Source organism: Bidens hawaiensis, unplaced genomic scaffold (assembly GCF_021521415.1).
Source record: "Bidens hawaiensis isolate Kalapana, Puna unplaced genomic scaffold, B.hawaiensis_p1.1 tig00035461_1, whole genome shotgun sequence".
Taxonomy (NCBI): Eukaryota; Viridiplantae; Streptophyta; class Magnoliopsida; order Asterales; family Asteraceae; genus Bidens; species Bidens hawaiensis.
In genome coordinates, this window is record NW_027496164.1 from 104,959 (window position 1) to 130,628 (window position 25,670).

General features: G+C 35.1%; 4 protein-coding genes and 2 pseudogenes across 6 annotated transcripts; 4 read left to right on the forward strand and 2 right to left on the reverse strand.

Moving 5' to 3' along the window:
- The first annotated feature begins 154 nt into the window (after positions 1 to 154).
- On the forward strand, positions 155 to 3,504 carry LOC143587340 (protein EFFECTOR OF TRANSCRIPTION 2-like). The gene is made up of 3 exons (XM_077068655.1): positions 155 to 253; positions 2,225 to 2,581; positions 2,708 to 3,504. The coding sequence occupies exons 1-3, from the start codon at positions 155 to 157 to the stop codon at positions 3,395 to 3,397; spliced, it is 1,146 nt and encodes a 381-aa protein (XP_076924770.1). The 3' UTR covers positions 3,398 to 3,504.
- A 2,371-nt stretch (positions 3,505 to 5,875) lies between these two features.
- Positions 5,876 to 8,215, forward strand: LOC143587341 (serine acetyltransferase 5-like; annotated as a pseudogene). Its single transcript, XR_013144874.1, has 2 exons — positions 5,876 to 6,240; positions 7,693 to 8,215. The product of XR_013144874.1 is annotated as a serine acetyltransferase 5-like (transcript).
- A 1,565-nt stretch (positions 8,216 to 9,780) lies between these two features.
- On the forward strand, positions 9,781 to 11,576 carry LOC143587342 (pentatricopeptide repeat-containing protein At2g15690, mitochondrial-like). Its single transcript, XM_077068656.1, has 2 exons — positions 9,781 to 9,860; positions 10,467 to 11,576. Exons 1-2 carry the CDS (start codon positions 9,839 to 9,841, stop codon positions 11,495 to 11,497), a joined length of 1,053 nt encoding a protein of 350 aa, XP_076924771.1. The 5' UTR covers positions 9,781 to 9,838; the 3' UTR covers positions 11,498 to 11,576.
- A 197-nt stretch (positions 11,577 to 11,773) lies between these two features.
- On the reverse strand, positions 11,774 to 14,492 carry LOC143587354 (mitochondrial carrier protein CoAc2-like; annotated as a pseudogene). The gene is made up of 7 exons (XR_013144877.1): positions 14,367 to 14,492; positions 13,040 to 13,122; positions 12,728 to 12,935; positions 12,520 to 12,646; positions 12,265 to 12,449; positions 12,046 to 12,169; positions 11,774 to 11,953 (listed from the first exon to the last, which is right to left on the reverse strand). The product of XR_013144877.1 is annotated as a mitochondrial carrier protein CoAc2-like (transcript).
- Positions 14,493 to 17,169: 2,677 nt separating this feature from the next.
- On the forward strand, positions 17,170 to 18,218 carry LOC143587343 (putative germin-like protein 2-1). The gene is made up of 2 exons (XM_077068657.1): positions 17,170 to 17,281; positions 17,651 to 18,218. The coding sequence occupies exons 1-2, from the start codon at positions 17,170 to 17,172 to the stop codon at positions 18,184 to 18,186; spliced, it is 648 nt and encodes a 215-aa protein (XP_076924772.1). The 3' UTR covers positions 18,187 to 18,218.
- Positions 18,219 to 18,951: 733 nt separating this feature from the next.
- On the reverse strand, positions 18,952 to 22,585 carry LOC143587344 (protein NDL1-like). Its single transcript, XM_077068658.1, has 10 exons — positions 22,466 to 22,585; positions 21,210 to 21,309; positions 21,041 to 21,138; positions 20,881 to 20,969; positions 20,736 to 20,796; positions 20,563 to 20,649; positions 20,404 to 20,481; positions 20,265 to 20,321; positions 19,990 to 20,181; positions 18,952 to 19,415 (listed from the first exon to the last, which is right to left on the reverse strand). The coding sequence occupies exons 1-10, from the start codon at positions 22,523 to 22,525 to the stop codon at positions 19,176 to 19,178; spliced, it is 1,062 nt and encodes a 353-aa protein (XP_076924773.1). The 5' UTR covers positions 22,526 to 22,585; the 3' UTR covers positions 18,952 to 19,175.
- Between the last annotated feature and the right edge of the window lie 3,085 nt (positions 22,586 to 25,670).

The following is a 25,670-nucleotide window of genomic DNA, read 5'->3' on the forward strand; positions in this document are numbered from 1 at the left end:
AAAAGGTTAAAAAGGTATAAAGCGAAAAGCATGAAATGAAATACTAACGTGACTATTATATTATTTATTTATTTATTTATGCAGTGTTTAAATAACCGCTGCTCTACATATAGAAAGCAACGTTCAATCTCTCATCCGCTACGACTAATTTGTTATGGTAAGAGCCGTTGATTCCGGCGTGACCACCGCACCGGCGTTGAAAAGAGAAAACTGCACGCACACTAAACATGACTCCGCATTCTCCGATTGGAAGGTTATAATATTATTATTTCATTTCTCTTTACTTCCATATTTATTATTTGCTTTTGATGTTGAACTAGATCTGGAATTTGGAAACTGTTTTTGATTGAATTTGATTAATCAGTTATCTGTAATCATATATTGTTATCAGATTCGATTTAGTTTATGTATGCTCATTGTATCTAACGTCATGTTAATTGATTAGTTAATTAAGTGGAGAAGCTAATTAGATCTAGAGTTTTATGCTTTAGGTTTTTAATTTTAATCTGAACAATAACAGGCACACGAGCAGTTATATGAACAGTTAAACGAATAACGAATTGATGTTCGTTCGTTAAGAAAATGAGCATGTTCGTGTTCGTTAAAACTAGATCTGGATTTCGGAAACTGTTTTTGATTGAATGCTAATTTTGAATTGGATTAATCAGTTATCTGTAATCATATATTGTTATCAGATTTGATATAGTTTTAAGCTTCCATTTCACATTTGATTAATTAATATATGCTTATGCTAATTATGTTAAGAAGTCATTTCAACTGTTTTAGTTCAATAGTTAAGCTAATTATGGATAATTGATGAGTTAGTTAAGTTGAAAGGATAATTAGATCTGGAATTTTATGCTTTAGGTTTTTAATTTGATCAGTATTACCTATGTGTTGGCTTATACACAAGCACGAACAGTTAAACGAACATGAACACGAACATGAACAGCTATAAGATATTTATGTATGCATTGCAGACTCTATCTATTTTATGTTTAGCTAATTCTGGATAATTGATTTTGAAGTAGATTTGATTTTTGGAAACTGTTTTTGATTGAATTCTACTTTCGAATTTGATTGATGAGGTATCTGTAATCATATACTGTTATCAGATTTGAAATAGTTTATGTATGCACATTGTATCTACTATCTAGTATCATGTTAAGCTAATTTTGGATTATTGATGAGTTAACTAAGTAGAGAAGCTATTTAGATATAGAATTTGAACAATGACAGGAGCACGAACACGAATGGAACAGTGAAACAAACGGATTTTTGTTCATGTTCGTTCGTTAAGAAAATGAACATGTTCGTGTTCATTTAAACTGGATCTGGATTTTGAAAACCGTTTTTTTCTCTCAATTCTAGATCCAAATTTGATTAGCATATGCACAACTTGAAGATGTTAAGACACTAATTTAATCGTGCTACTTATAAAAAGTTTATGTATGCACAGTTGCACACTCTATCTAATATCATCTTAACTCTTAACCTGATTTTGGATAATTGATGAGTTAATTAAGTGGAAAAGCCAATTAGATCTCGAATTTCATGCTGTAGGACCGTAGGTTTTGAATTTGATCAATTATTAGTAGGCGTCGTTCATTTAACTTTAGCTGTACACGAACAATTAAATGAACGTATCTTCTTGTTCATGTTCATTTGGTAAGAAAATGAACATAAACGAACGTAAACGGCCAAACACAAACGGACATAAATGAACAAACGTTATCGAACAGACGTAAATGAAAATAAACGATTATGTATAAAACATGTCTAACAAACGCATTTATTTATTTTAAAACTATAAAATTACATAGTTAATTGGTTAAACAAACATGCATGAATGGACATAAATGAACGAACATGAACAAGCGAACATATATGAATGGGCAAACGAACGTTTATGAACGTAAATGAACGAACGAAACATGGTGTTCATGTTTGTTCATATATTAAATAAACAAACTTCCCGCTAACCAATTCACTGAATATTCGGTTCGTTTACATGCCTACTTATGAGTTTGGATTCAAAGCTCATGTACTTCAAATTAGAACTGTTTCTTTATTTAATTTTCTCTCCAATTTCACTCCAAACAACTTACTACAATTTCACACCTTGTCAGTTGTCATCTATGATTTAAACTTCCAACATTGCATCTATCTCATTCATCTTTTATGCTTTTCAAATTTGATTTAAGATACGTATGTTATTTTCCAGATCCTTATTGGGGCTTGTGATTGGGAGGATTATTTGTTACACAAGGAAGGTGCAGAGAGATACCGGACTCACAATCTACCAAATTCTGCTTCTTGTCCCGGGCTTTATGAACTGGGGATTGCTGTTTCAGTCACCGAAACAAAGGGAAAGAGTATTAGCAAACTCGATTCTAAAAATATAATTCCTGTTTATCTTGGGCAAGCTGATAATGTTAGGACTAGACTTCAGCAGTATGGTAGGGATGGTGATCATTTGGAAAATGGCTTGTCAAAGGGTGAGCAAAATGACCGAAAAGTCCTTGGATTGTTCTCTGATATATTCTCATACGGATTTGCCATGGCGTTTAGATGGGCTCCGGTAAGAAACATTTTTTGATTCTAAATTTATTTTTCTTATTCCTTGATGGAGACTATTAATTAACAAGAAGTTTTCTAATAATAATATGCGAATAATCATAAGCATAAACTATGCTTTGATTTACAGATGGAAAGTAAAAAAGATGCTGAGAAAACCGAGTCCCAACTTTTAAAAACCTTTGATTATGCATGGAACCGAGGTATGAATGGGGAGCGTCGTCATGATGATATACATAAAAAGCTCAGTGATACGGTTTCAAATCCTAAAAGGGTGTTTTCGGTATTAAAGAAGATTCGTGTCTTCCCTTCAAAAGAAGTTGGCCTCAGAATCAAACATTGTGACCCGCCTGTTTTAGAAAACGGATCTAGCTTCTATACCAAGCAAAATGACACAAATACCCTCCTTAACATTTTCAAGTTTGGTAGATCACGGCCTACTTTAGTATCAAAAGACTCAAATATGATCAATGATAATGTCCGTATATGTGGCGTAGCCTTGGGTCACGGGTCCATATGTATAAGACCTCCTGTTAAAGGAAGAAAAAGATGCGTTGACCACAAAGGGATGAAAGTCAACGCATACATAAAGCCTCGTTTAGATTTAGAAACCGGGACAGTTTGCAACAGCCAAAAAGGTTGTAAAGAAGTAAAATATGAAGGGATGATGGTCAATGAGAAAAAGTCAACGATGGCGGGCACGGATTCGTTGACTTGTGTAGCTATTACAGTGAAAGGTTCCCATTGTAGTAGAAAACCAAGTAAAAACAGCAAGTTTTGTTGGCAACATGAAGCAATTCGGGCCAAGATTAACGACTAATTTAACAAATCAAACTTGTAGAAGTTCTTGTTCATCAAGCAATGGATTGAGATTGTTTGAAGATCATATTGACTCTTATTTATCAGAGGAAGTCAGCCTGCAAAAGGTATTTATACATACAAACCATATGATTTAATTTTTTTATTTACAAAATTTAATTTAATTGTTGGTTGTGTTAAGTTAACATGTGTTGTTTAGTTTTCAAGTTACATTAAGTTAAATTTGATGTCTGTTTGTAAACTTTTAAATTTTAAAACATGTTATTAAGTTTTATAAAGATGTTCACTGTCTTGTAACAACACCCTTTCCATGAAATAATTGCTATATATGATTTACAAATATGCATAGTTGATTGTTACGGTTCGAATATTTCTAGCTTAAACTTGAGATTAGCTTGTTTAAGTTCCAACTTTATCGAGTTAAAGAGGTAAAAAACAAGGTCTAAACATATAATGGGTCGAACCTTAGCTTATAATTACGTGGTTCATATGATTATCTAGCTTGTGATTGTTTAACCGAGATAGTTTATACACAAAATTACTTTGCACACCGCACACTCTTTACTTGTGGAATTTAGAGGTGCTAATGTGCCGTGTTTGTTGGTTAAATTTGACATGTGTGTCAAACACATGAACCCAAACACGACCTGCATCACAAAGTTTCATTTTACTCAAAACAAGAATTTGCTTTTCGCCTGCCATGTGAACACATAAGTATGAAATTTGTCTGCCAATAATGTGGACAACCTAAAAAGCTGCCACGTGGAATCTTTAGGCAAAAAAAAATCCCTTGACCATAGTTAGAGGTGTGCATCTAAAAAAAGCCAATCCAAAACCGAAACAAAAGCCGACGGTTTAAACTTTCGGCTCGGTTTTTAGTGTAACTAAAACCAAAAATACCAAACCATACCGAATTTGTAGATTTTTATTAGTATTTTAATTTATATGCTAAGTATTATCTAACAAAAAAATTTAAGCCCAAATACATTATTGTTGGCCAACTTATTGTAGGCCCAAAATTTTCAAGTCTTAATGACAAAACAGAAACCGAACCAACTCCAAACGAAAAATCAAAAAAAAAAAAAAAACTAAAACCGAACAGTTTTCAAAAACTCAAAAGTCAAAACCCGACATTTCGGTTTTTGCTTTTGGTCTAGCCCAAACTGACCCTACTTGTAACACCCTAAGCGAATTCCACATCGGGCGTGGACATGAGAGATCATTGGTTCGTAAGCATGGTTGTAAAAGTCGTTAGGCGGTCCTAGGCGATCGACTAGGGAGTCGCGAGTACTCGGGTGTAGTCGGGGATTACTCAGAAAATACCTACGGAGTACTCGGCCGAGGCGGGGAGTACTCGGCCGCCTACTCGGGAGTTTTACAACATTGTTCATAAGTAATGTTCCGTCTTTTAAATCACCAACGTGTTTTTGGCGTAATATCAATGGACGAGATGAGAGCTCCACGGTTAAGCGTGCTCAGGTGGAAGTAGTATTAGGATGAGTGACTTTCTGAGCAGTCTCCACCTAGGCAACCAAAAACAAATTTGTGAGCTCTTCATGAGGAAACCGGACAATAATCATACTAATCCTTCTTTAACAAACTAAAAAAGAGGAATGATTCTTAATCCAAAGAAAATTGAGAGCACTTGTTCGATACGATAACCGGCTTGTTTTAAAAGATGACGTTGTTTCTAGTTCTCTAAATGCATCAGCACTCTGTAAGAAACTGCCCTTTCTTTTTTTCAAGGCAAATTGGATTTTAATAATCCCAATTTAATGCAATTGGCCGATAATAATCCCAACTTAAAAAATAGTTGTCACCAGTCCCAACTTTCACACCATTTATTTTCATTGGACCCCCGTTAAAAAAAAAAAAACTTAACGCGGTTAAGTTTTTTCCAAATTTCAAATTGATGTTTTAAGGCTTTTGATCGAAATGAGAATACGAATCGATTGATATAAAATTTAACTCGAAACGGTGCTCCAAACAGCTTGATTTTGTAACTAAAAGTTTAAACACCGGAATTGAAGCATCCTGGACCACCGTTTTAAGTTAAGTTTTACATCAATCGACTCGTATCCTCATTCGATCAAAAGCCCTAAAATATCAGTTTGAAATTTGAAAAAAACTTAACGTCGTTAAGTTATTTTAATGGAGGTCCAATAAAAACAAATGGTGTGAAAGTTAAAACCAGTAAATCAGTAACAACTACTTTTTAAATTAGAATTATTATCGGCCAAATTAAGTTGTTGAGATTATTAAATCCAATTTGAGTATTCTAAATCCCTACAAAAGGAATATACACCCAAACATATTCCAGCAATCCAATTTTCAGATTTTATTTAGATACTAACGTGGCATCATCCAATCCCACCTATATTTCTCCGAAACCCCTTTTGTTCCAAACGATAAATCATTAACAATAATTCTGTCAAAAAACGACATCGTTTCATAATATTATCACAACACCCAAATCACAATGCCAACAGGCGACTCACGATACTCACCACAACCAGCCAACCCGGACCAAGACCCATCATGGGTCTGGGCCGAAATCAAAGCCGAGGCGCCGAGTCGGAGCCGGCGTTAGCCAGCTACTTATACTCCACAATACTCTCTCACTCTAGCTTAGACCGTTCACTGGCTTTCCATTTAGGAAACAAGCTTTGTTCCTCCACGTTGTTGTCTACGTTGCTTTATGATTTGTTTCTGAACACGTTTGCCGGTGACCCGGATCTCCGGTCTGCCGCCGTGGCGGACCTACGCGCCGCCAGGTCGCGTGACCCGGCGTGTGTTTCGTTTTCGCATTGTTTGCTTAATTATAAAGGCTTCCTTGCTTGTCAGGTATGGTTTTTGTTGGTGTAAACGAGCCGAGCCCGAGCTTTATCAGGTTTGAGTTTGGCTTGTTTTGATTTACGAGAGGTCGAGCTCGGCTTTTTTAGCTTATTTTTAAAGCTAGAGCTCGGGTTATGAGTATTTTTTTTAGGATTGAGCGTGGCTAGTTTATTATTTATTTATTTTATGTACATTTTTACTTATTTTTACATGTTTTTGGTTCTCAGGTTTGTGTTTTTTAATTTACATGTATCGAAATCAGGGGTGTGGATTGTTCGGTTAGGTTCGGTTATTAGCTTAAACCGAAAGTGAAACTTTAGTCATTAGTTGATCTATTTTATTAATTGATTCGGTTTATTCGGTTAATCTGTCCAGGGCCCACTCAACCTCTTTGGTGGCCTAAAAAGAATATCTAAAAAGAGACCTTGTCGTAAAAAGGTTAACTTGCTTTCACTCCGAATAAGTCAAGATGATGTCATCATTTTTGGCACTTATTCGTTTTAATATTTAATAAACTTGTTCAAAAATTTTGGCACTTATTCGTTTTCAGCCCAATTGACAACAGTTAACAAAAAGGTTAAAAAAAACTATATATATAAGTTTTTCGCCGTTATATATAAAAGTTTTTTTTAAGAAAATCATGCCTTTATTGAGACCATGAACTAGACGGCAGCCGAGCATATATGGGGTCTAAGACGGCCCCGATAGCCAAAACCAAGCTTGGGCTAAAATTTGGCTTAGAATTATATGAAATGAAGGTATAAAAGCTAGAAACATATGAAAATATGAATGGTTTGTTACTCTCGGTTAACCACCGGTAAAGACAAACCGATAACCAGTTTTCAGTTCGGTTTTGTTGTTTTCCGGTTGAGTGAAAATTATGATTATTCTTGCAATTGCTTCATAATTTTAAGTTTGTTGAAATTAGTAGAAAAAAAATCAAAAGTTGTTATTTTTTATATGCAATAATCAGTTTAGATGCATATCCTGGAATGAAGAAGCATTATGGCTACAGAATATAGTTATTCTTTATAACTTTTGTTATGAATAAACTTCATTCTTTTTATGGAGCTTCGACAGTGTTGTGCTATTAAAATATTCTTTAAAAAGTTTAAACATGAGATTTTTGTGATAAAGTTAATACTTGTTAGCGTTTTCCGGTTAAGATTTTAACCAGTAAAAGTTTTGTATCAACGGATATCGACTCGTTTGCGTTAAATTTCGTTTCTGTTCTATATTGAACGAGTCTAACGTGTAAAGTGCAGGGATTAACTAAAAAGGAAACGGGTCAGACGGATTGAAATTCGGCTGATATGTATTCATGAAACTTTTAAATCATTTGAAATAATGTTATTTTTATAATCATATTTGACACACTAGTTGCATACAGATTTTTCATCTGTATCTGCATATAATATGACCACCTTTTGTTAGTAACTTGGTCTATGGTTTAATAACCAGGCTCATCGGGTGGCTCATAAACTATGGACCCAATCCCGCAAACCACTAGCTTTAGCTCTACAATCTCGAATCTCTGACGTCTTCGCTGTCGACATTCACCCGGGTGCTAAACTCGGGAAGGGAATATTATTCGACCACGCAACAGGCGTCGTCGTTGGTGAAACAGCAGTCATCGGCAACAATGTATCAATCCTCCACCACGTGACGCTAGGTGGGACCGGCAAGGCAGGCGGTGACCGCCACCCGAAGATTGGAGACGGTGTGTTGATCGGTGCAGGGGCGACTATTTTGGGTAATGTGAAGATTGGGGCGGGATCGGTGGTGTTGATCAACGTGCCGCCACGAGCTACCGCGGTCGGGAATCCGGCGAGGTTGGTTGAAGAGAAAGAGGGGTCAAAGGTTGAAGAGTGCCCAGGGATGTCTATGGATCATACATCATTCATATCAGGTTGGTCTGATTACACTATATGAGATTATTATTCATGCTTTATGGTTGTGTTACTTTTTGAAAGTATTGTAGTTTTAGTAATAAGATTAAGGGGGAGTATTGTATCTGACTTTACTTTTATTGCTATTTTATTTGTTTGTTAAAAGACTTCATAGAATATATGCTTTATGTAAGCATAATTCTTTTTTTCTCAAGGTTGATGATGTGAATATGTAATCTGTTTAAAAAATTATGTGTTTCAAAATATAATAACATTATGGATGTCTGTCTAGGCTTTGCCTGTCTCACAGCTAAAATGGTTTTTAAAACGTCTCTCCTCTCTCTTTCATGTTATGTTAGCGGTAGGCTATGAAATCAAACTTGTGTTTAGAGGTTATGAAATGAAACTTGTTTCAACACGTTTGCTATAATATCTTTTAGTGAATTTGGTTTAGACACTTTGACTGGGCGGTATGGAAACTGCGTTGCTTCCCAATAGTGATGAGGTGGCTGCCACGACGAATTGTTACGGAGAGGAAGAAGGTGAATTGTTGGAGTTCTCCACGCTGAATGATGAGGTGGACAAGTGGCGTCCACCCCCTTATTGCAATGATCTCCAAACGAAGACGAAGGTTGGCGGTGAAAAATGCAGCCTTCAGTCTTACTACATGCTTCACATGTTACTAAACAAAATGAGGCTTGCTCCTTACTACATAAATTCACCTTTCATTTTCATTTTTTCGTTAAATGAGCTCGGAAACACAATGAAAATTAGGGTTGTTCACGAACCAAATGCAGACTTGTTTGTACTTGGTTTGGCTTGAAAGCGAGCCGAACCGAGCGGATTGAATTTAAAGAAGCAAGTGATATTTTATGCTTGAGCTTGGTTTGGTTCGGAACCGAGCGGCTTGGTTCGGCTTGATCTCGTACAAAGTTTTGAATTTTAAATTTCTAAAACTCCAAAATATCATTAATTCTAGAATTTCAGCTCTGAAATGTGTAAACCTCCAACTTTAAAATGTCAAAGTTAACAACAAAACAAATATAAAACGAGTGACTAGGGTTTAAATGTGAACTTTGAAGTCAACATAAAAGAGAGAAATTTTAAAAACTTAAAAAAATTTGTATACTTCTATATATATACTAATATACATAAATTTATATACAAAACTAATAAATAAAAAATAATTTGAGCAAAACGAACCGAACCAAACGAGGCTTTGCTCGTGCTTGGCTTGTTTCTAAACCGAACCGAGCTGAAATCGAACGAGTATTTTTCAAGCGAGCGATATTTTGATTTGTCTTAAAAACTAAAAAGAAACGACGTCGTAGGTGAAGATATTTCATCATCTTTATTCTTTACTAGTAACATCAGCTAAGCAGAGTATTCAAGTTCTCCTCCAATGGAGTCATCATCTCTTTCTTCTTCTATCCAATTCCAATTCCAATTCCAATTCAACTTCCACATTCCAAACCAACCGAAACCCATATTCCAATCACCCAAATTAAACCCATTTCCCAAATTCCTCTGCTCCGCATCACCTAACAACAACAACCACGACACCACACGCACCACCTATCGCCGCCGTACCCCACCACCACCTCTTCACAAACACAAACACAAACCCAAACCCAAAGCCCACCACCTCATCTCAACCACAAAATATAGAACTAATAAACTTATGCAAAACCGGCTCAATTCAACAAACAATCGAGTTCATGTCTCAAGGCGCGCCTGCAGGTAGGCGTGCTTGTTCTTTCGGTTTTTCGGGTCGGGTTCTTCAGTAGACCCGAAACCCAACCTAAATCTCTCACGGTTTTTTCGGGTTCGTGTTTCCTGGTTGGATTAATCAGGTTTCGAGTATATAACGAAACGAAAAAAAATAAAAAATAAAATAAGCAAAGCTATAAAATTAACGTACGTTGCGAATCAAATAGTGTGGTTATATATACAATTAGTATAATTATGTAAAGCAGTTGTTTTGTATGCAGTGTGATTACCCTACTTGTATATGTAATTACAGTGTTTGATTCGTATGTTTAGTACAGTTTTTAAGTTTGTGCATTAACTTTCAGCTAATATCATACTCGATTAAAGAGAATGTACCATAATCTATTACACCATACTCGATTAAACATTTGAGTTCAACAGAATGTACCGTAATCGAACTCGATTGAACCTACTATATCATAATCTATCTGGTTTTGAAAAAAAGTTTATTCAGATTTTTCAGTTTAACCCGAAACCCATAAATCAGAGCCAAGAACCAATCTTTTATGCTTTGGTTCGGGTTAGTCTTTTCTCTCGAGTTTCGGTTTTGGTTAAAAATGACAGTCCTGCCTGCAGGGTACGGTGTATTCGAGATTGTTTTGGATTCGTGCGAAGAAATTGAATTAGGGAAGAAGGTTCAGCAGCTTCTGATTCGGTCTCCGTATTATGGTAATGTGAATTTGAACTCGAAGCTGGTGAATATGTATGTAAAATGCAAGAGTATGAGGGATGCACGCAGGGTGTTCGACAGAATGCGTGAACGAAAAGATGTAACGTTATGGCATGTGATGATAAAAGGGTATGTAGATAACGGTGAAGTGAATGCGGGTTTGTTGTTATTTAACCAAATGAAAGAACTTGGATTGACTCCAAATGGGGATACTTTTAGATTAGTTTTATCGGCTTGTGTTGATTCAGTTCAAGAATGTTTAAAACAGTTTAAATCGATGAAGAATGAGTATGATATAAATCCAGAAATCGAACATTATTTATTGGTGATTGATGTTTTGGGGAAAGCCGGGCATTTGAATGAAGCTATGGAGTTTATTGAAGATATGCCATTTGAACCGGCGTCTGAAATATGGGAATCGTTGATGAGCTATGCTCGAATCCATGGTGATATCGAGCTTGAAGATCGTGTGGAAGCGTTTTTAGTTCCATCAATGGCAACACTAGATAAGTTTTCGTTACCAAACGGGAAGCAATCTTTGGTTAACATGCTTGAATGGAAGAATAAGGTGAATGAGTATAGAATCAATGATTTGTACAAGGAAGGTGCATATGATGAGAAACTAAAAGGGTTATATGGTCAAATGAGGGATTACGGGTATGTACCCGACACACGATATGTGCTTCATGACATTGATCAAGAAGCTAAAGAGCAAGCATTGGTGTACCATAGTGAGCGGTTAGCAATTGCGTATGGTTTAATTAGTACGCCTGCAAGAACGACGCTTAGGATCATCAAGAATCTTAGGATATGCGGTGATTGTCATAATGCGATCAAGATTATGTCCAAGATTGTCGGGAGGGAGCTCATCGTGAGGGATAACAAGCGGTTTCATCATTTTAAGGATGGTACATGCTCTTGTGGAGATTATTGGTAAATCTTGTTCTAATTGTATAAATGATTAGAAAATAACTATAATAGCTATTAAAGTACATGATTCATGAATTTATGAATAAATGTTGCATAGAAATCTTATTGTTATGTACAATGTTTGTATCTTGACATGTAACATATACCTTGCTACATTATTCTTTATCCTAGCAATTATGGTGAGGTATATACTTATATCTATACACATTATACACTGGCATAAGACCTAGGCTCGGGTTACACAAGACTCGAATGTACAAATGTTAATGGCCTCAACTCAATACTACCAAAAAACAATATTATGTTGAGAGGTTAAAGAGGCAGACTGTGAAAGCAAGGTTCACGTCTAACTCTCACGTTTCTTCGTGGCGTCTTCAGTAATGGCTTTTTCTCGCGGTGGGACCCGCAGGTATGCTTTCATAATGTCATAGACGGTAAATCCAATTGCAACTGACGGTACAACCTTAAATTCAACATTAGATGTCATATTAGAAGGCAGTTTTGACTAGTTTACTTGTGGACGGGTGGTCGGGGTTCTAGTTTAGATTAACTCACCTTTAAATAGTTGATACTAAGCCCTGAAAATAGATGCTTCCACCCATCTTTTTGGACAATCGTAAAAAGCGTTCCGATTGTCCCTTTTAACTCTTAAGTTGTTTGAAGCACGCAACCGCTGAACCTTGGATAGTCAAAGAAGATGTATCTTGAAACTTAAAGTATACATACATACACACGCATGAGTAAATAAACAGAATAAAAAACTTGAAACTTTACCTGCATTTGCCTTCGCACGACATCCAAAGGATACGTGAAAGTTTGACCGAGTAAACCAGCAACGGATCCACAAGCAAGTTTGACTGCTATGTGCTTTCTGTAATCATCAGGAACACGGCTTTTCATTTCCTCATAGAAGTAAAACTTCAAACCAGCATAAGGAAAGATCCCATAGAGTGATGGAGCTAACATTGACATCCAAAATTTTAATAAATATTTTTATATATTTTATATCATATATTAATTTAAACGTACCTACGCCACGATAAAGACCTCTCATCCCAGCCTCTTTATAAGTCCTTGCAAAACAATCCCTAATTCCTCCAAATGCCTGTTCACTACCCATCGCTCCTTTTACATTCAATTTGGGACCATCGACAACCTGTTTAGAGGTGACAATATTACACGAGAAAGATGTTTAAACTAAGTTGTCACATAATAATATAAATTAATAATAGTATACCTGGTAAGCCAATTTGGTTCTAACTAAATCAAGCGGATATGTAAAAAGAACAGCAGTTCCTCCAGATAATGAACCTGCTAACAGATCAATAACAGGACCGTCTCCCATGCCAGGAAAGTTGCAGCTAATATGTCTTCTATATTGTTCATATGCCATATAATGTAATGCTGCATAAGGAACAATTCTGGCAACACTAGCTCCATTTCCTCTGGTATTAATTACACCCACGTGTCAGAAACTCGGAAAGATACTAGCTTGAAAAGGGAAAGATTTCAGAGTAGAGAAAAAGTGACAAAAGTTTTTATCTCTAACCTGTAAAACCCTAGAAGCCCTTCTGTCTTTGCAATCCTTCTAAAAGATGCTAATATCCCTAGATTATGGAACTCGGATCTAGTCTGCAATGTAACATATACAGAAACACAAAGGTTACTTATAAAATTCAATATATCATATATCCTCCATATATTATCAGGGACAAACACTAATAGCAATGAGGATATAAACCTTGCAGTCATTGTCTAATAAATGCTTTAGAGCCCTAAAAACAATTACTCATACCAATTCATGTTTTATCTAACCAAATGCATTTTCTTATGCGATACTTTTTGGGGATTTCTGGTCAAAATCAATGAAAATCACCAATGTGCAAGAACTCATTATCACATTTTTCAATTTTGTGGCAATATATTATATGGCAACTAGGAGTGCAAACGGGCCGAGTCGCTCGCAAGCTACTCGAGATCACATCAATAAAAAGCTCGAAACAAACTACGCTTTTTCGAGCTCAAGACAAGGCTGAGCCTCAAAAGAGGTCGTTAATTATTGAGCCCGAGCACGTGCCTTGTATTGAAAGCTCGTTTAGACCACTCGAGCTGTGTGTATTTTTAAGTTTAACCTCCTTTGGAATTCTATGCATTAATTTCACACTCCATAGCCGAGCTTGAGCCAAGCTTTTGCTTGTTTAAGGCACTACACAAGTTTGTACCGAGCTTAAGCCCGTTTAAGGTTTTTCTCAAAATGTATACAGATAATTAAAAACGTACATAAATTAACTATTAAATAATAAACGATCCTAGCCGATCTCAAGCTTGAAAAAATGACTAGCGAGCCAATCTTGTGCTTGAATAAGTCAAAACGATCCACGCTCGGGCTCGGCTAGTCTACACCCCTAGACTGGCAACAAGTGAAACTAAATATTCATGTCACAATAAGCGAAAAGCTAGCCTGGATTCTTATCCGCCTCTAAAGTTGTACGGTTTCGTAATGGTTTTCAGAAGTTAACCGGCTTTGGTCACTAGATTTGTTATTCATTGCAATTTGCTCACTCAAATTGATGAATAGAAGGAAATGATGTAACCTAATTTTGCTTACACATGTCCTATTCATCACATTGTCAATATCATCAATGAAACACAACAAATCACCATCAATTCCCTTGGTCAAGGACTCTAACAAGTCAATCTAACCACACATTTCGTCTAAAAGCCTACGAAATTTGTTATCATGACCTAATTGCAATTTACAAACACCGGAGAACACAAAATTCAAATCTATCATCAATTAATTAGCAAATTTGAATCACGATCCGCAATTAATAACCGTAATGAATCAGAAGAATTAATTAATTAATTAATCAGACCTGAAAGAGGATTTTGAGACGTTCGAGCGGAGCAACGATGGTTTTGGCAACTCCACCTGCAACGCCACCGGCGATCAATTCCTTAGCGAATAACGGAATACCGACTCCTTCCCGTTGTGCTGCCATGGCGTAGCGTAACGGCCTTTCTCTCTCTAGAATCTAGAGAGAGAGAGGAAGCTGTTTGTTTGTTTGTTATTCTGTTATCAACAAGCAACCCAACCGTGAAATGAAGGAAGAATCAACAAGGAGGATTATTATTATTTATTAGACGAACAAGTTTCTTTAATAAGAGCTTATTATATTCGAATCCAATTGATATTAGTTTTTCTTTCCTAATGGACTTTTACGAATTTACGTTTATTCCATCTAATTCCTTTTTCGAGTGAAAAGCGGTTTTCGTTTCTGTATTTTGTTTAAATATGCGGTTTTCATCCCAGTGGTTTTCTTTCATTTCACTTGCAATTAAACCTGAATTCATTAATCCCGTTAAATCTGGTTGTTAAACACATCAGCGTGCCCTTCACGCGAGGGACAGTTTTGTCCTTTTTTCCTCAAATACACGCCAGCCCCTCATGTGAGGGGCTTGCGAATTAGGAATGGGGTTTATTGGAAGAAAAAGGACAAAACTGCCCCTCACGTGAGGGGCACGCTGATGGGTTTAACAACCAGAATGAATGGGGTTAATGAATTTGAGTTTGATTGCAAGTGAAATGAAAGCACATGGATGAAAATCGCAAATTTGAAACTATTGGACTAAAACCGCTGATTTGGACAAACCATTGGGACGAAAACATACTCTTTTTTTTTATTAAAGATATGAAGTCATTGCCCCACTTTAGTCCGACTATGTTGTATTAACCGTGCTCATGTTAGCTTCAAGGTAGAGTTTGGCTTGGTTGTTCCTTCGGGAAACGATACCGCCGGTTGCTACTTGAGAGTCGTGCCGTCACAAGAGTGAAAATCTCTGCGGTGAGACGAAAACCCAGGTATGCTCGGAATTCAAACTGACAACCTTACATAAGGCCTAGCTCAAATCCTTCGTTACCTAATCCACCAAAAATAATATAAATGAAGATCAAACTTACTAGAGAACCCCAAGTCCCTACACAAAGCCACAAGTGATAAGAGTTTATTCTTCCATCTAATTCCATTGGTTTAAATTTGGATTTATGTTTATTCGAATTTTTTTATTCGGATATGCTGGTCAGAGACCCAATTTAAGAAAAGGGATTGGAATAATCTGACTAACCTTTTACCTTTTTTTTTTTATTTTGATTCTTTAAGAATAATAGTATAGTAATGTAGTTTATAGTTTATAAAATCATTAAGTTTATTTATTGCATTTTTATGAAACATCGATGGACTAATCTATATGAACTAATAAAACGTTCAGTGACTTACAAAATATGACCTAACATAATTCAATACCGATGTCCAATGGGTGTGACCACAGTTGGCAAAAGATTTGAAAATCGGGTTATTGCCGACTGAAGGCGATTTGGACTAGTCGACTATAGGTGATTGAATGCGAACGATGACGGACATTGATTGCTACTTAGCGGTTTAGGGACCGGAGACTGACAGGCTTGTCAGTTTATTTAAAGTTAGCCTAGTATGCTGTTGGGGTTTAGCATTTATGTTTGGCATTTTTAGTGAGGCCTTTCGGTTAATGGGCCCAAATATATTCGGGTTATAAACCGGTTTGAGAGGAAAAATGTTCAAACATATCAAATTGATTCGGTGTGGGTTATAAACAGGTTTGGAGCAATATCGGCTTGGTTTGGAAACTGGTTTGCGTCTTCAAAGTCCAAACTATATGATCCTAAGAGGTTGGGCTGGTTTGGAAACGTATTTGGTCCAATCGGTTTTTGCTTGTTATCAAGACGGTTTTGAAACTAGTTTGGAAACGACTTATTTGCTCGATTTGTCTCAAATTTTTACATGTAGTTTGTTAAGAATTGTGATAAACTGATAATGATTTCTGATATTACATATTTTTCAAGATCATGTTTGATTTTATGCTTTTACGGATTTGATGTTTGACATGGATTGTATTAGAAAGTTTTTTTAGTCGTAGAAAGATTTGATCTTTGCACGTCTGCATTGATTAGACATTAACATAAAAGTACTCCAACATTTACGTCATTTGACACACTACCTAGACATCACTGACATGTCTTTCAAATCATATGATGTTCATGCGAGTCATATGACTAGTAAAAAATGGTCATATAGGCCATATAAAGCGGTCTTCACTAAATCATACAACTTGTATAATATGTTTTAAACTACTATTGAAATAACTGATATAACCACTAACAATCTATGATAACATAAGGCCGAAAAACATGTTGATGTGTTGATGTGTATGTATTTGAATGTGGTTTCTCTTTAATTTTATTGTTAACACTTGACACGTGGCATGGTTGATTAAGTATATTTTGACTAAGCAAGGCCGGACTTTTAACAAAATATTCTTTAACCTTTATCTTTATACGTGTGATATTGACATGCATGCAAACATTGAACTCACTACAATATATTGCACAACATGCATCAAAAGTTATACTATTCCAAACATCATAACTAGCCTGCCGATTCATGTCACAAACTCACAATAAAACAAACATATATTATAAACTCCTCTTTAGCTGCAAGCATTTGTATGTTCCATTGAGTCATTGACCGGTTCTTAGGTTCCATGAATCGCAGGACGGCGAGTTAATTCTTTGGTTAACCTTTCACTATGTATATATATATATAAACAACTTAAGTTTACAACATTCAAACCATCAATCCATAAATGGCTCACGCTCTTGGGACGTTCGTGGTTCTCGCACTAGCTTTCACTGTGGTCTGGGCCACGGACAATAGTCCGCTTCAAGACTTTTGTGTTGCGGATATGAGTGGTCAAGGTATTGTATTATGATTTTTCGTTTCGTGTTAACTAAGCATGAGCGGTCAAGTTACTGTTTAAATGTTTTGGCAGTTTAATGGTTTGGTTTACGGTTTAAACCATTTAAACAATTTTTTTTAAAAAAATAATTAGTTTATATTAAAAAAATGAAATGAACCGTGAACCGAACTATTTGGATCATAAATTATTACGCTACCGGTTCCAAATGCCAAATTGTCAAAATTGAGTGCAAACCGAATCGTTTGGATTGTATCATTGTAAACCGGCCAACTTGCTTGGGTTAACGTTTTTTAACTAAATTTAGATTGTAACCTATTTACATGATCGGTTTTCTTACATGTAATATTTTTATTATAATTTATGACAGTGCTGGTGAACGGATTCACTTGCAAGAACCCAAACTCGGTTCAAGCAAGCGACTTCCATTTTAGTGGTATGCATGTGATTGGGAACACTTCAAACGCCATGGGGTCCAGTGTGACCCCCGCGTTTGTGTTCCAAATACCAGGACTAAATACGCTAGGCATCTCACTTGCCCGACTAGACTTTGCACCATGGGGCCACATCCCACCCCACACCCATCCTCGTGCTACTGAAATCTTAACCGTTTTGGAAGGCCAAATTGAAGTTGGATTTGTGACATCAAACCCTGGAAACCGTCACATTTCAAAAGTACTAAAAAAGGGTGACGTTTTTGTATTTCCGGTGAACCTTGTGCATTATCAACGAAATGTTGGAAAAAAGAGCGCGGTCGCACTAGTGGCACTGAGTAGCCAGAACCCTGGAGTGATAACCATTGGAAATGCGGTTTTTGGGTCGACTCCAGATATATCGACTGATGTTCTTGCAAAGGCATTTCAAGTGAGTAACAATGTTATTAGTGATATTCAAGTTAAGTTTTAGCTTTGCTTTTGTATCATTAGAAGAATGCAATCAATGTGATTGCATATTCTGACAATTATGTTCTACAATTTGTAATGCTTTATGATCATATCCACCATTGATCAAGAACTAATTATTAAGTACTCAAGTCATGAAGCTAACTAAGAATTATAAAGTTCAATATATTTTATTTTTATTTGCTTTTTTATAGTTAGTATTTTAATCCTAAAACTAAAAACCAACTTTATTATTTACTAAACCATAAGAATTCGCAGCTGAAAGCCTCACAATCTCTGAAAATCCATCAACATCATGTTAACCGATGGTATCTGTTAACGATGTAAAATTGACCGTTACACTTAATATAGTATAGTCTTAGTATTGTCATCAGTAATGGGGCTACCTCGACGCCTAAAAAAACACCAAAAACACCCCCACACCACTACGATGGGTGTGTATTCATCCAAAAAAATGCTATGCTCGTTTATATGGGAACTTTAGGGCGCAAAGAAAGAGGCCCCACCATTACGTCTACGTGGCGTTGCCATGGTATTAATAAAGGGCTTTTTTTTTGCCGCTCCATTACGGATGCCCTTAAAAAAGAATAGTTATTATTGTTAAACACAAATAGCATTATTATAAGCACTTTTGTGAATGCTACCAAATTGATATGTTATATAAAGAAAGTATAGAACCAATCATGTAGATCTGCCATATATTCCTCTCAAGCAAAATGATAGATCATTGCCAGCCTACAAAAATAAAGAGTATTATTGCTTTTCATAATAAATAAAAAATCATCATATTCCACTTTACAAAATACAATGTTTCTGTTTTATGACCACCAAACCTAGAGCTGAATATGTCCATCATTTCAAAGAATATTTCCCTCTTTCTCTTATATATCTACATATATCATATGTATATATCTACCCTTGAATACAAAAAAACAAAAAAAATTGACAAAATTTACGTATAAACTGTACGCAAACACGTTATAAAAACGATTTCTACCATGGGACAGTAGTTGAATTAGAGGATGATACTCGCGTTTTTATTGGTTTTAGCTTTAACCCCATGCTTTCCGGAGATAGAAGCTCGGGGGAGATGCATGATGGGCTTAACGGGCTCCTCGGGCTGCCTGTGACTGGGCTGGGCCTATAAAGCCCATACCCCATTAGGAAATACTCCATGGGTATCAACATTGCATGTGGTTGTTCTTCTGTCACCATTGATCCACACACCTGTACCTGTATAGTTGAAAGTCAAAGTCAAAAGTCAAAACCAGTAGTTAATTGATATCTTTTAACTTTGATGTAATTTCTTTTGTTCTTTGGAGTGATTCCTGTTTGGTTCAATTTTGTAGTCAATCTTTGATATCAAAGATTAACAAATTTATACCAATTTTGAAGTTAAAAGTCAATATTTGAAACCCAAAGTCAAAATAATTTTATAAAGATCCAAATTTGATATAAATTTAGTACCTTTTAAGTTAACACTCCTTTACATTTGAAGTTATTCATTGTTTGGTTTAACCAAAAGACATGGTTTTTTAAATCTTTTACCACCCGATTTTCATCCTTCGAAGTACGATTAATTTGGTTAAACCCAGCACTTTCAAAATTCAAATTCAGAACAAATTAATGTTACATTTTCAACACCGTTTCCATTATCAGAACGCTTATTGCATACCGTAACAAGGTTATCAACCTTTATAACTGAATCTAACGAGCTAACATCTAACTTTTAGCTTAGAAATCAACATGTTTGACCTTCAAAGTCAAGCATAAGTATATGATTGATCCTAAAAACAATAAACATTACCTCAACCAATGCACAATACCGCTTGTCCAATTTTCCAGTCATATGAAGAGCTTCTGAATGGAACGCTGATCTGTCACCAACAAATATTAGTGTTCTGCATTTTAACTTTTTTAATCCCTCGGTAATATCAGGTCTCTTATCGATTGCTTGAAGATATCGCCACACGTTAATACTCTGTCTTTCGTCCAATAACTGCATAAAATACACGCAAACATAATATTCAAACACCATAAAAAATGGTATTGTATAATAGTGGTACATTAAATTAAACTAACCTTTCTGCACGATTGAACAATATCTGATTCTGGGATTTCTGGATTGCCACGAACTTCCTATATTAATTTTGAAGATATCTCATTGATTAAATTCCATAAACACCACATTAAAAACATTACGAAAAAAGTTGTAATGTACCTTGCTGAAATATCTTTGAAGCAAGCATTCTTTCAACAATCCACACATACCATAGTAATAGAGCAAATTCGACATGAACTACACATTAAAACTATCTATTAACTTCTTAATAAATAAAAAACAAAAAGAGCGATTAATCACTTTTAAAAAATAGCATACCTTATTGTAAATCCATTCGGTCCATGAAGGTGCTTTGCAAAGAGGAGAAACAAGTATTAAACCAGTAACTCTGTCTCTGTACTTTATCTGCAATAAAAAGTCAGAATTGGTTAACCTTTAAGAAAATGAATTTACACGCCTATATTACGACCAAAATTAACGAGCCAGCATACCGCAAAGAGAGTGAGAATGTAGGCACCCGCCATTGCCCCCATACACATCACTGATCCAAGCCTATACTAACCCAAAAACACATTTTAAATAATTTTTAAGATGAAAAAAGAATATTTGTACAAAGATTAATGATAAATGACTTACCTAAAATAATTGAGGACCTCGAGAATCTGATCACAAAGATCCTCTACAGATAGAATAGGATCATCGGTACTTATGGCTGCTGCTCCTAACTGTTAACAAAATAATTAAAAACCATATATACACCAAACAACCCTATATATGAATTATCCCATTCACAGACCTCATGTCCAGGTGGACTGATGTGATAAATGCAAAAATTATGGAGAAGTAATGAAGCTGCTTCGGGACAGAAGAACAGTCCTTGAAAACACAACATATCTGTTCACAAAGTCAAACCTTAATTAGACCAAAAGATCGATAAAATAACGTGAAAAACTACTGTTTCTTACGATTTAGAGCTAAATCTGGATACGTAATCAAGGGTGGTTTTTCTTGGTCTCCATACACAATTACAGACACGGTCCCACGGCCTGTTTGAATAATATGTTCCTGAAAATAAATTTTGCAGTGTATTTTAATCACAAAGATCATGAGTCATGTAAACTGTTGAAAGCTATTTTAATCAACCGACACTCGTGTGTTTATGCTTCAAGACATGACTTTAAAGAATTATATAAAAATAAATAAAAAATGAAAATCTAAGTTCATAATTAAAAAGAGATTCAAATGACGTGGGAATTCGATAACGACTGATAAACCAACATGAAACTAGATTGCACTTTCTAACCAATCAGAAATTAAATAAATCACATTCTAGATAATGAGTCACAACCTCAGGAAAATGACAACACAACACAAATGCTTTGAAAGATTGCAAGTTTTTTTTGTCATTTAAACAATCACAGTAAATTAAAACTTAAGCTAAGTAAATCATATATTCATATTTCCAGAATAAAGTACCATGATTTAAAAATTTTCATCTTTTTCAAAATTATGTAAGTTCAATCAACAAAAAAAGAATCATTCCAAAAGCATTTGGAATTTTTGGCCTTTTGTAACATCCAAGATAAAGAAACAAACAAATAGAAATTAATGGCAACAGCTAGCAAATGTTGACAATATATACATAATTTATAAACTTCTTCACTTTGATATTTCAAGATTTTGACAATGAAAATAAAAGTCAACCAGATCTACAATTGTAGCAATTCCATAAGTAACTTATAAATCAAGAAAAGTGGGTTTCTAAATTGGGAATGAGCATGAGTTCATCCCCATAAAGTGCATCATAAATCACAGCAAATATAGATAAAAATTAAAAATGTATAAAAACTCACTCAGGCATTTCATAATATTCAACCTTATTCAAGTGGGTATTGTAGAAATTGTAGAAATCAACAACATTACACATGGTTTTTGAATAAACAAAGTCAAAGATCATAAATAATTACTAAAACTCATTCAGGCATTTCATCGAACACCTTGTATTCAATATTCAACCTCCAGCATTTGGGTTCAAATCCAAGTGGGTATTGTATAAATTACATAAATCAATCATATAACACATATATATTGAATATATTGAACAAACAAAGTTAAAGATCACAAAGTAAATTAGTAAAACTTATTCAGGCATTTCATCGAACACCTTGCATTCAAGTTGATATTACATTGTATTGAATGAGAAACTGAGATTAAACCGAACCTTGCCACCGAGATATATGGTTTCCATATCAATGGAGACGGAATCACTTGAATCCGCCATGGCTGTGTCTTCTGAAGCTTTCTCTCTCTTCCACTTTATTTGGGTTATTGTTTTCTCTCTCTAGAAATAAAGACTCTCGTGTACCTCTCTTATCATTTATAAGCTAGCTGTAAGCTTCGGTGGCTTATATACGAAGCAATTCTTTCCTTTTTAAAATACAAAGCGGGTGTTTTATATCGATCGAAAACTATAACACGAATACTGATATCAGTCGTGACGTTAATAGCGTCGGTATTTGTATAGTAAATGTAAAGGATATTGACAAGTGTTTTGTATTGGAGACTCTGAAACTACACTGATACCAGTCTTGATAATACAGACACCGGTACGAATATTGTAGATCTTGCTAGGCACTCGTTGAGCGTTGGAGTAGAGAGTATCAAATAATCAGGATTGATTGGAATGAAATTTATATGTAGTTTTTCAAATACACATATATACCAACTTTTATATAAAAAAATTTTATTTGACCAAATAATGATTAATCAACGACTAGTTGGTAGGTACCAATTAGCGATTAATCGACGTCTAGACACGATTTTGCAAATCTGCTTTTGATGTTCGGTCAATATTGATTATATTTGTCAAGAGACCTGTACCGCTCTGATACTTGATATAGTTTACGACACTATAAAATAGTTTATTTGAATAACTTTTGTTTTTAATTTTAACAAAATTTCAAACTTAATCATAACCACGAAGGTAGTTGTTTTTTAAGTTAACGAATGCAAGATATTAACAAAATTAAAATTATTAAAAGATTAAATATGTTAAAGTCGCATATTGTTTATAGTTAAAGAAATAAATCTATAATTTAATAAAACGCTATTATTTAGCATTATTTAATGTATTAACAAAATTATTATAATGTATCCTTTCCTTTACTAATTAAATATAAGAAAATGAAGAAAATAAAGCCTCCACCGACGGTATTATCTCTTGGTCAAACTCAACCATGGTTACCGACATATTATTAGCCTTCATCTTTGTTTTCATTTTGGAAGGTAAACAATTTTTTTTTCTTTTGTTAATTGAAGTAAGACATGTATTTTCAATAATTGTAGCATTCAACTCAATATCGTTGTTTTATTTATAAAGAGTTTCCGAAATTGATTTTAGTTGTCCGACTTGAAACATTACTTAACTAGGATATAGCCCGTGTAATACACGGGTGATTAAAAAAAATATAATAAATAAGTTAAATTTAATAATATACGTAATAACATACCTTGTCGTCTCAAAAGCATATTAAAATATATTTGTATGTCTAAAAATATGTTTAATACAACATATTTTTATCATATGGATTCATAATAGCATACCTTATGGAAGAATAATTTTATTTTAATAGTATAAATAGATATATTAAAATTAAATAGCTTATTAGGTGTAAATTATAATTTTGAAAATTGTTGAGATGGAATCCTATGTGGATAACTTAATTAAAGATCATGTGAAAACTATGTGTTCCTTTAATATAATAGTTAGATTAGATGTCACACATCTTGATACTAATCTTACTTGAATACGTTTAATGGTGAGCATGCATTGTGTTTAAAATTGTGTTAGTGATATATGAGCTTCACTATTTCTTATGAATTCAATATCTTCATTTTTTTGTGATGGATTTAAGATTTACCAACTTGTTACAATAATGGTATGTATTTGTGTTTTCTTTGTCAATTATAATTAATTAGGTATCTGACGTACGTTAAATTGTACGTCTTATATTAAAAACTCGTATGCAATTATATCGGTTCATAGATTTCACATTTTGATAATAATTAATTATTAATCATGTTCTAATTCACAAATTCTTTTACTTATGGTCTTGCTATAATAGTAGATGTTATATATGTTTTTTTTTTTTGGGTAATTATATGTTTTGTGGTTACGTTCATTTGTTAGTTGGAAATTGTAATCAAAGCTTCCTAGTAAACTATTGTTTAAGAAATAATAATGCACGTTTTTAAAAATATTTGAATGGCAATATAGTCAACCTTTGATATATCACTCTTGTATATTGAAGAAACGTGGATCGACTCACTGGTAGACGATCTACTTTCCTCGGGTGTGATTATGCTATTTCACCGATGGATCTCTGGGATCTGGATTCTTCCACCTACAAAATGAACAGCACCGTAAACTTACCCCTCAGAAAGGGACAGAGGGGTCCTATTTGGGGTAACCCTCCGGTGTGAGAATAAGTGTTTGTAGGAGAAGATAATAATATGAGAGTAAGGAAATTGGAGAGTATTGCTTAATATAGCTGAATACTGTGTAATTGTGTTGTTTGTCTCCTTGTGGAGTTGATGTGGTATTTATAGTGCTAGGGTTTCCAATGATTGGGCTCAGACCCAATTAGGGCCTTGTTGGCCTCCTCCAATTGCTTTGCGCCACGTGTCCTTGGGGACACCTGGTGCTTTTTCATTGGTTATAATCACGTGGTAGCACATGGGTTATGCTGAGTTGTCCACCTTTCATTGGCAGCTGTCAACATCAGCATATTCTTATTCCTTAAAAAGATACCTTCTGGAAGGTTGTCTGACGTGCACAATCAAGGTTGCCCTAATCCTGATTTGGATAAGGACGAGGTTGATTATGTGCATGTGTGATATGCGCCTATCCTGAGGATGCGCGAGGTCTTCTCTTTATTCTCACGCGCAGATGTTTCATGCGCAGATGTGATATGCACAAGCATGTGATATGCGCCACGCGCGGATACGCCACGCGCAGATGTGATATGCGTGAGCATATGTGGTGCGTGAGCATATGTGATGCATGAGCATATGTGATGCCTGAGCATGTGATGCATGAGCATACGTGATATGCGCCATGCGCATAGGTTTTGGCTTTGTGCCTTTATAATATCTTGATTTCAAGCCTCTTGTCTATATCTTGTGGGTTGACCCGCCTCGCTCGGTGTTGAGGCGGGTACATACCTCTTCAAGCCCCCCCAGTCTAATGTGTGTCTTGTCTCGCGCGAGCGAGGTAAGATAGATATTAGACTTAATAGTTTGCTCTTTTAGTAGGGTTTTGTCTTTTTCTTCTTATTACTCGTCGTTGCGCGAAATTCTATCCTTTTGGTTGAAACGAATCGTCTATGTACGTGGTTGGTTGTTGCTGACATGCGTCAGTGATGGAG

Bases quoted from the DNA above. Each gene is read 5' to 3' on its own strand.
- LOC143587342 (XM_077068656.1), top strand. From the start codon at position 9,839: ATGTCTCAAGGCGCGCCTGCAG. The intron at 9,861-10,466 runs GTAGGCGTGCTT...TCCTGCCTGCAG, and splicing joins GTCTCAAGGCGCGCCTGCAG to GGTACGGTGTATTCGAGATT.
- LOC143587344 (XM_077068658.1), bottom strand. From the start codon at position 22,525: ATGGCGGATTCAAGTGATTCCGTCTCCATTGATATGGAAACCATATAT. The intron at 21,139-21,209 runs GTAAGAAACAGT...CTTTGTGAACAG, and splicing joins TCCAGATTTAGCTCTAAATC to ATATGTTGTGTTTTCAAGGA. The intron at 20,970-21,040 runs GTCTGTGAATGG...TTTTGTTAACAG, and splicing joins TCAGTCCACCTGGACATGAG to TTAGGAGCAGCAGCCATAAG.
- LOC143587340 (XM_077068655.1), top strand. From the start codon at position 155: ATGGTAAGAGCCGTTGATTCCGGCGTGACCACCGCACCGGCGTTGAAA. The intron at 254-2,224 runs GTTATAATATTA...GTTATTTTCCAG, and splicing joins CCGCATTCTCCGATTGGAAG to ATCCTTATTGGGGCTTGTGA. The intron at 2,582-2,707 runs GTAAGAAACATT...TTTGATTTACAG, and splicing joins TGGCGTTTAGATGGGCTCCG to ATGGAAAGTAAAAAAGATGC.
- LOC143587343 (XM_077068657.1), top strand. From the start codon at position 17,170: ATGGCTCACGCTCTTGGGACGTTCGTGGTTCTCGCACTAGCTTTCACT. The intron at 17,282-17,650 runs GTATTGTATTAT...AATTTATGACAG, and splicing joins TGCGGATATGAGTGGTCAAG to TGCTGGTGAACGGATTCACT.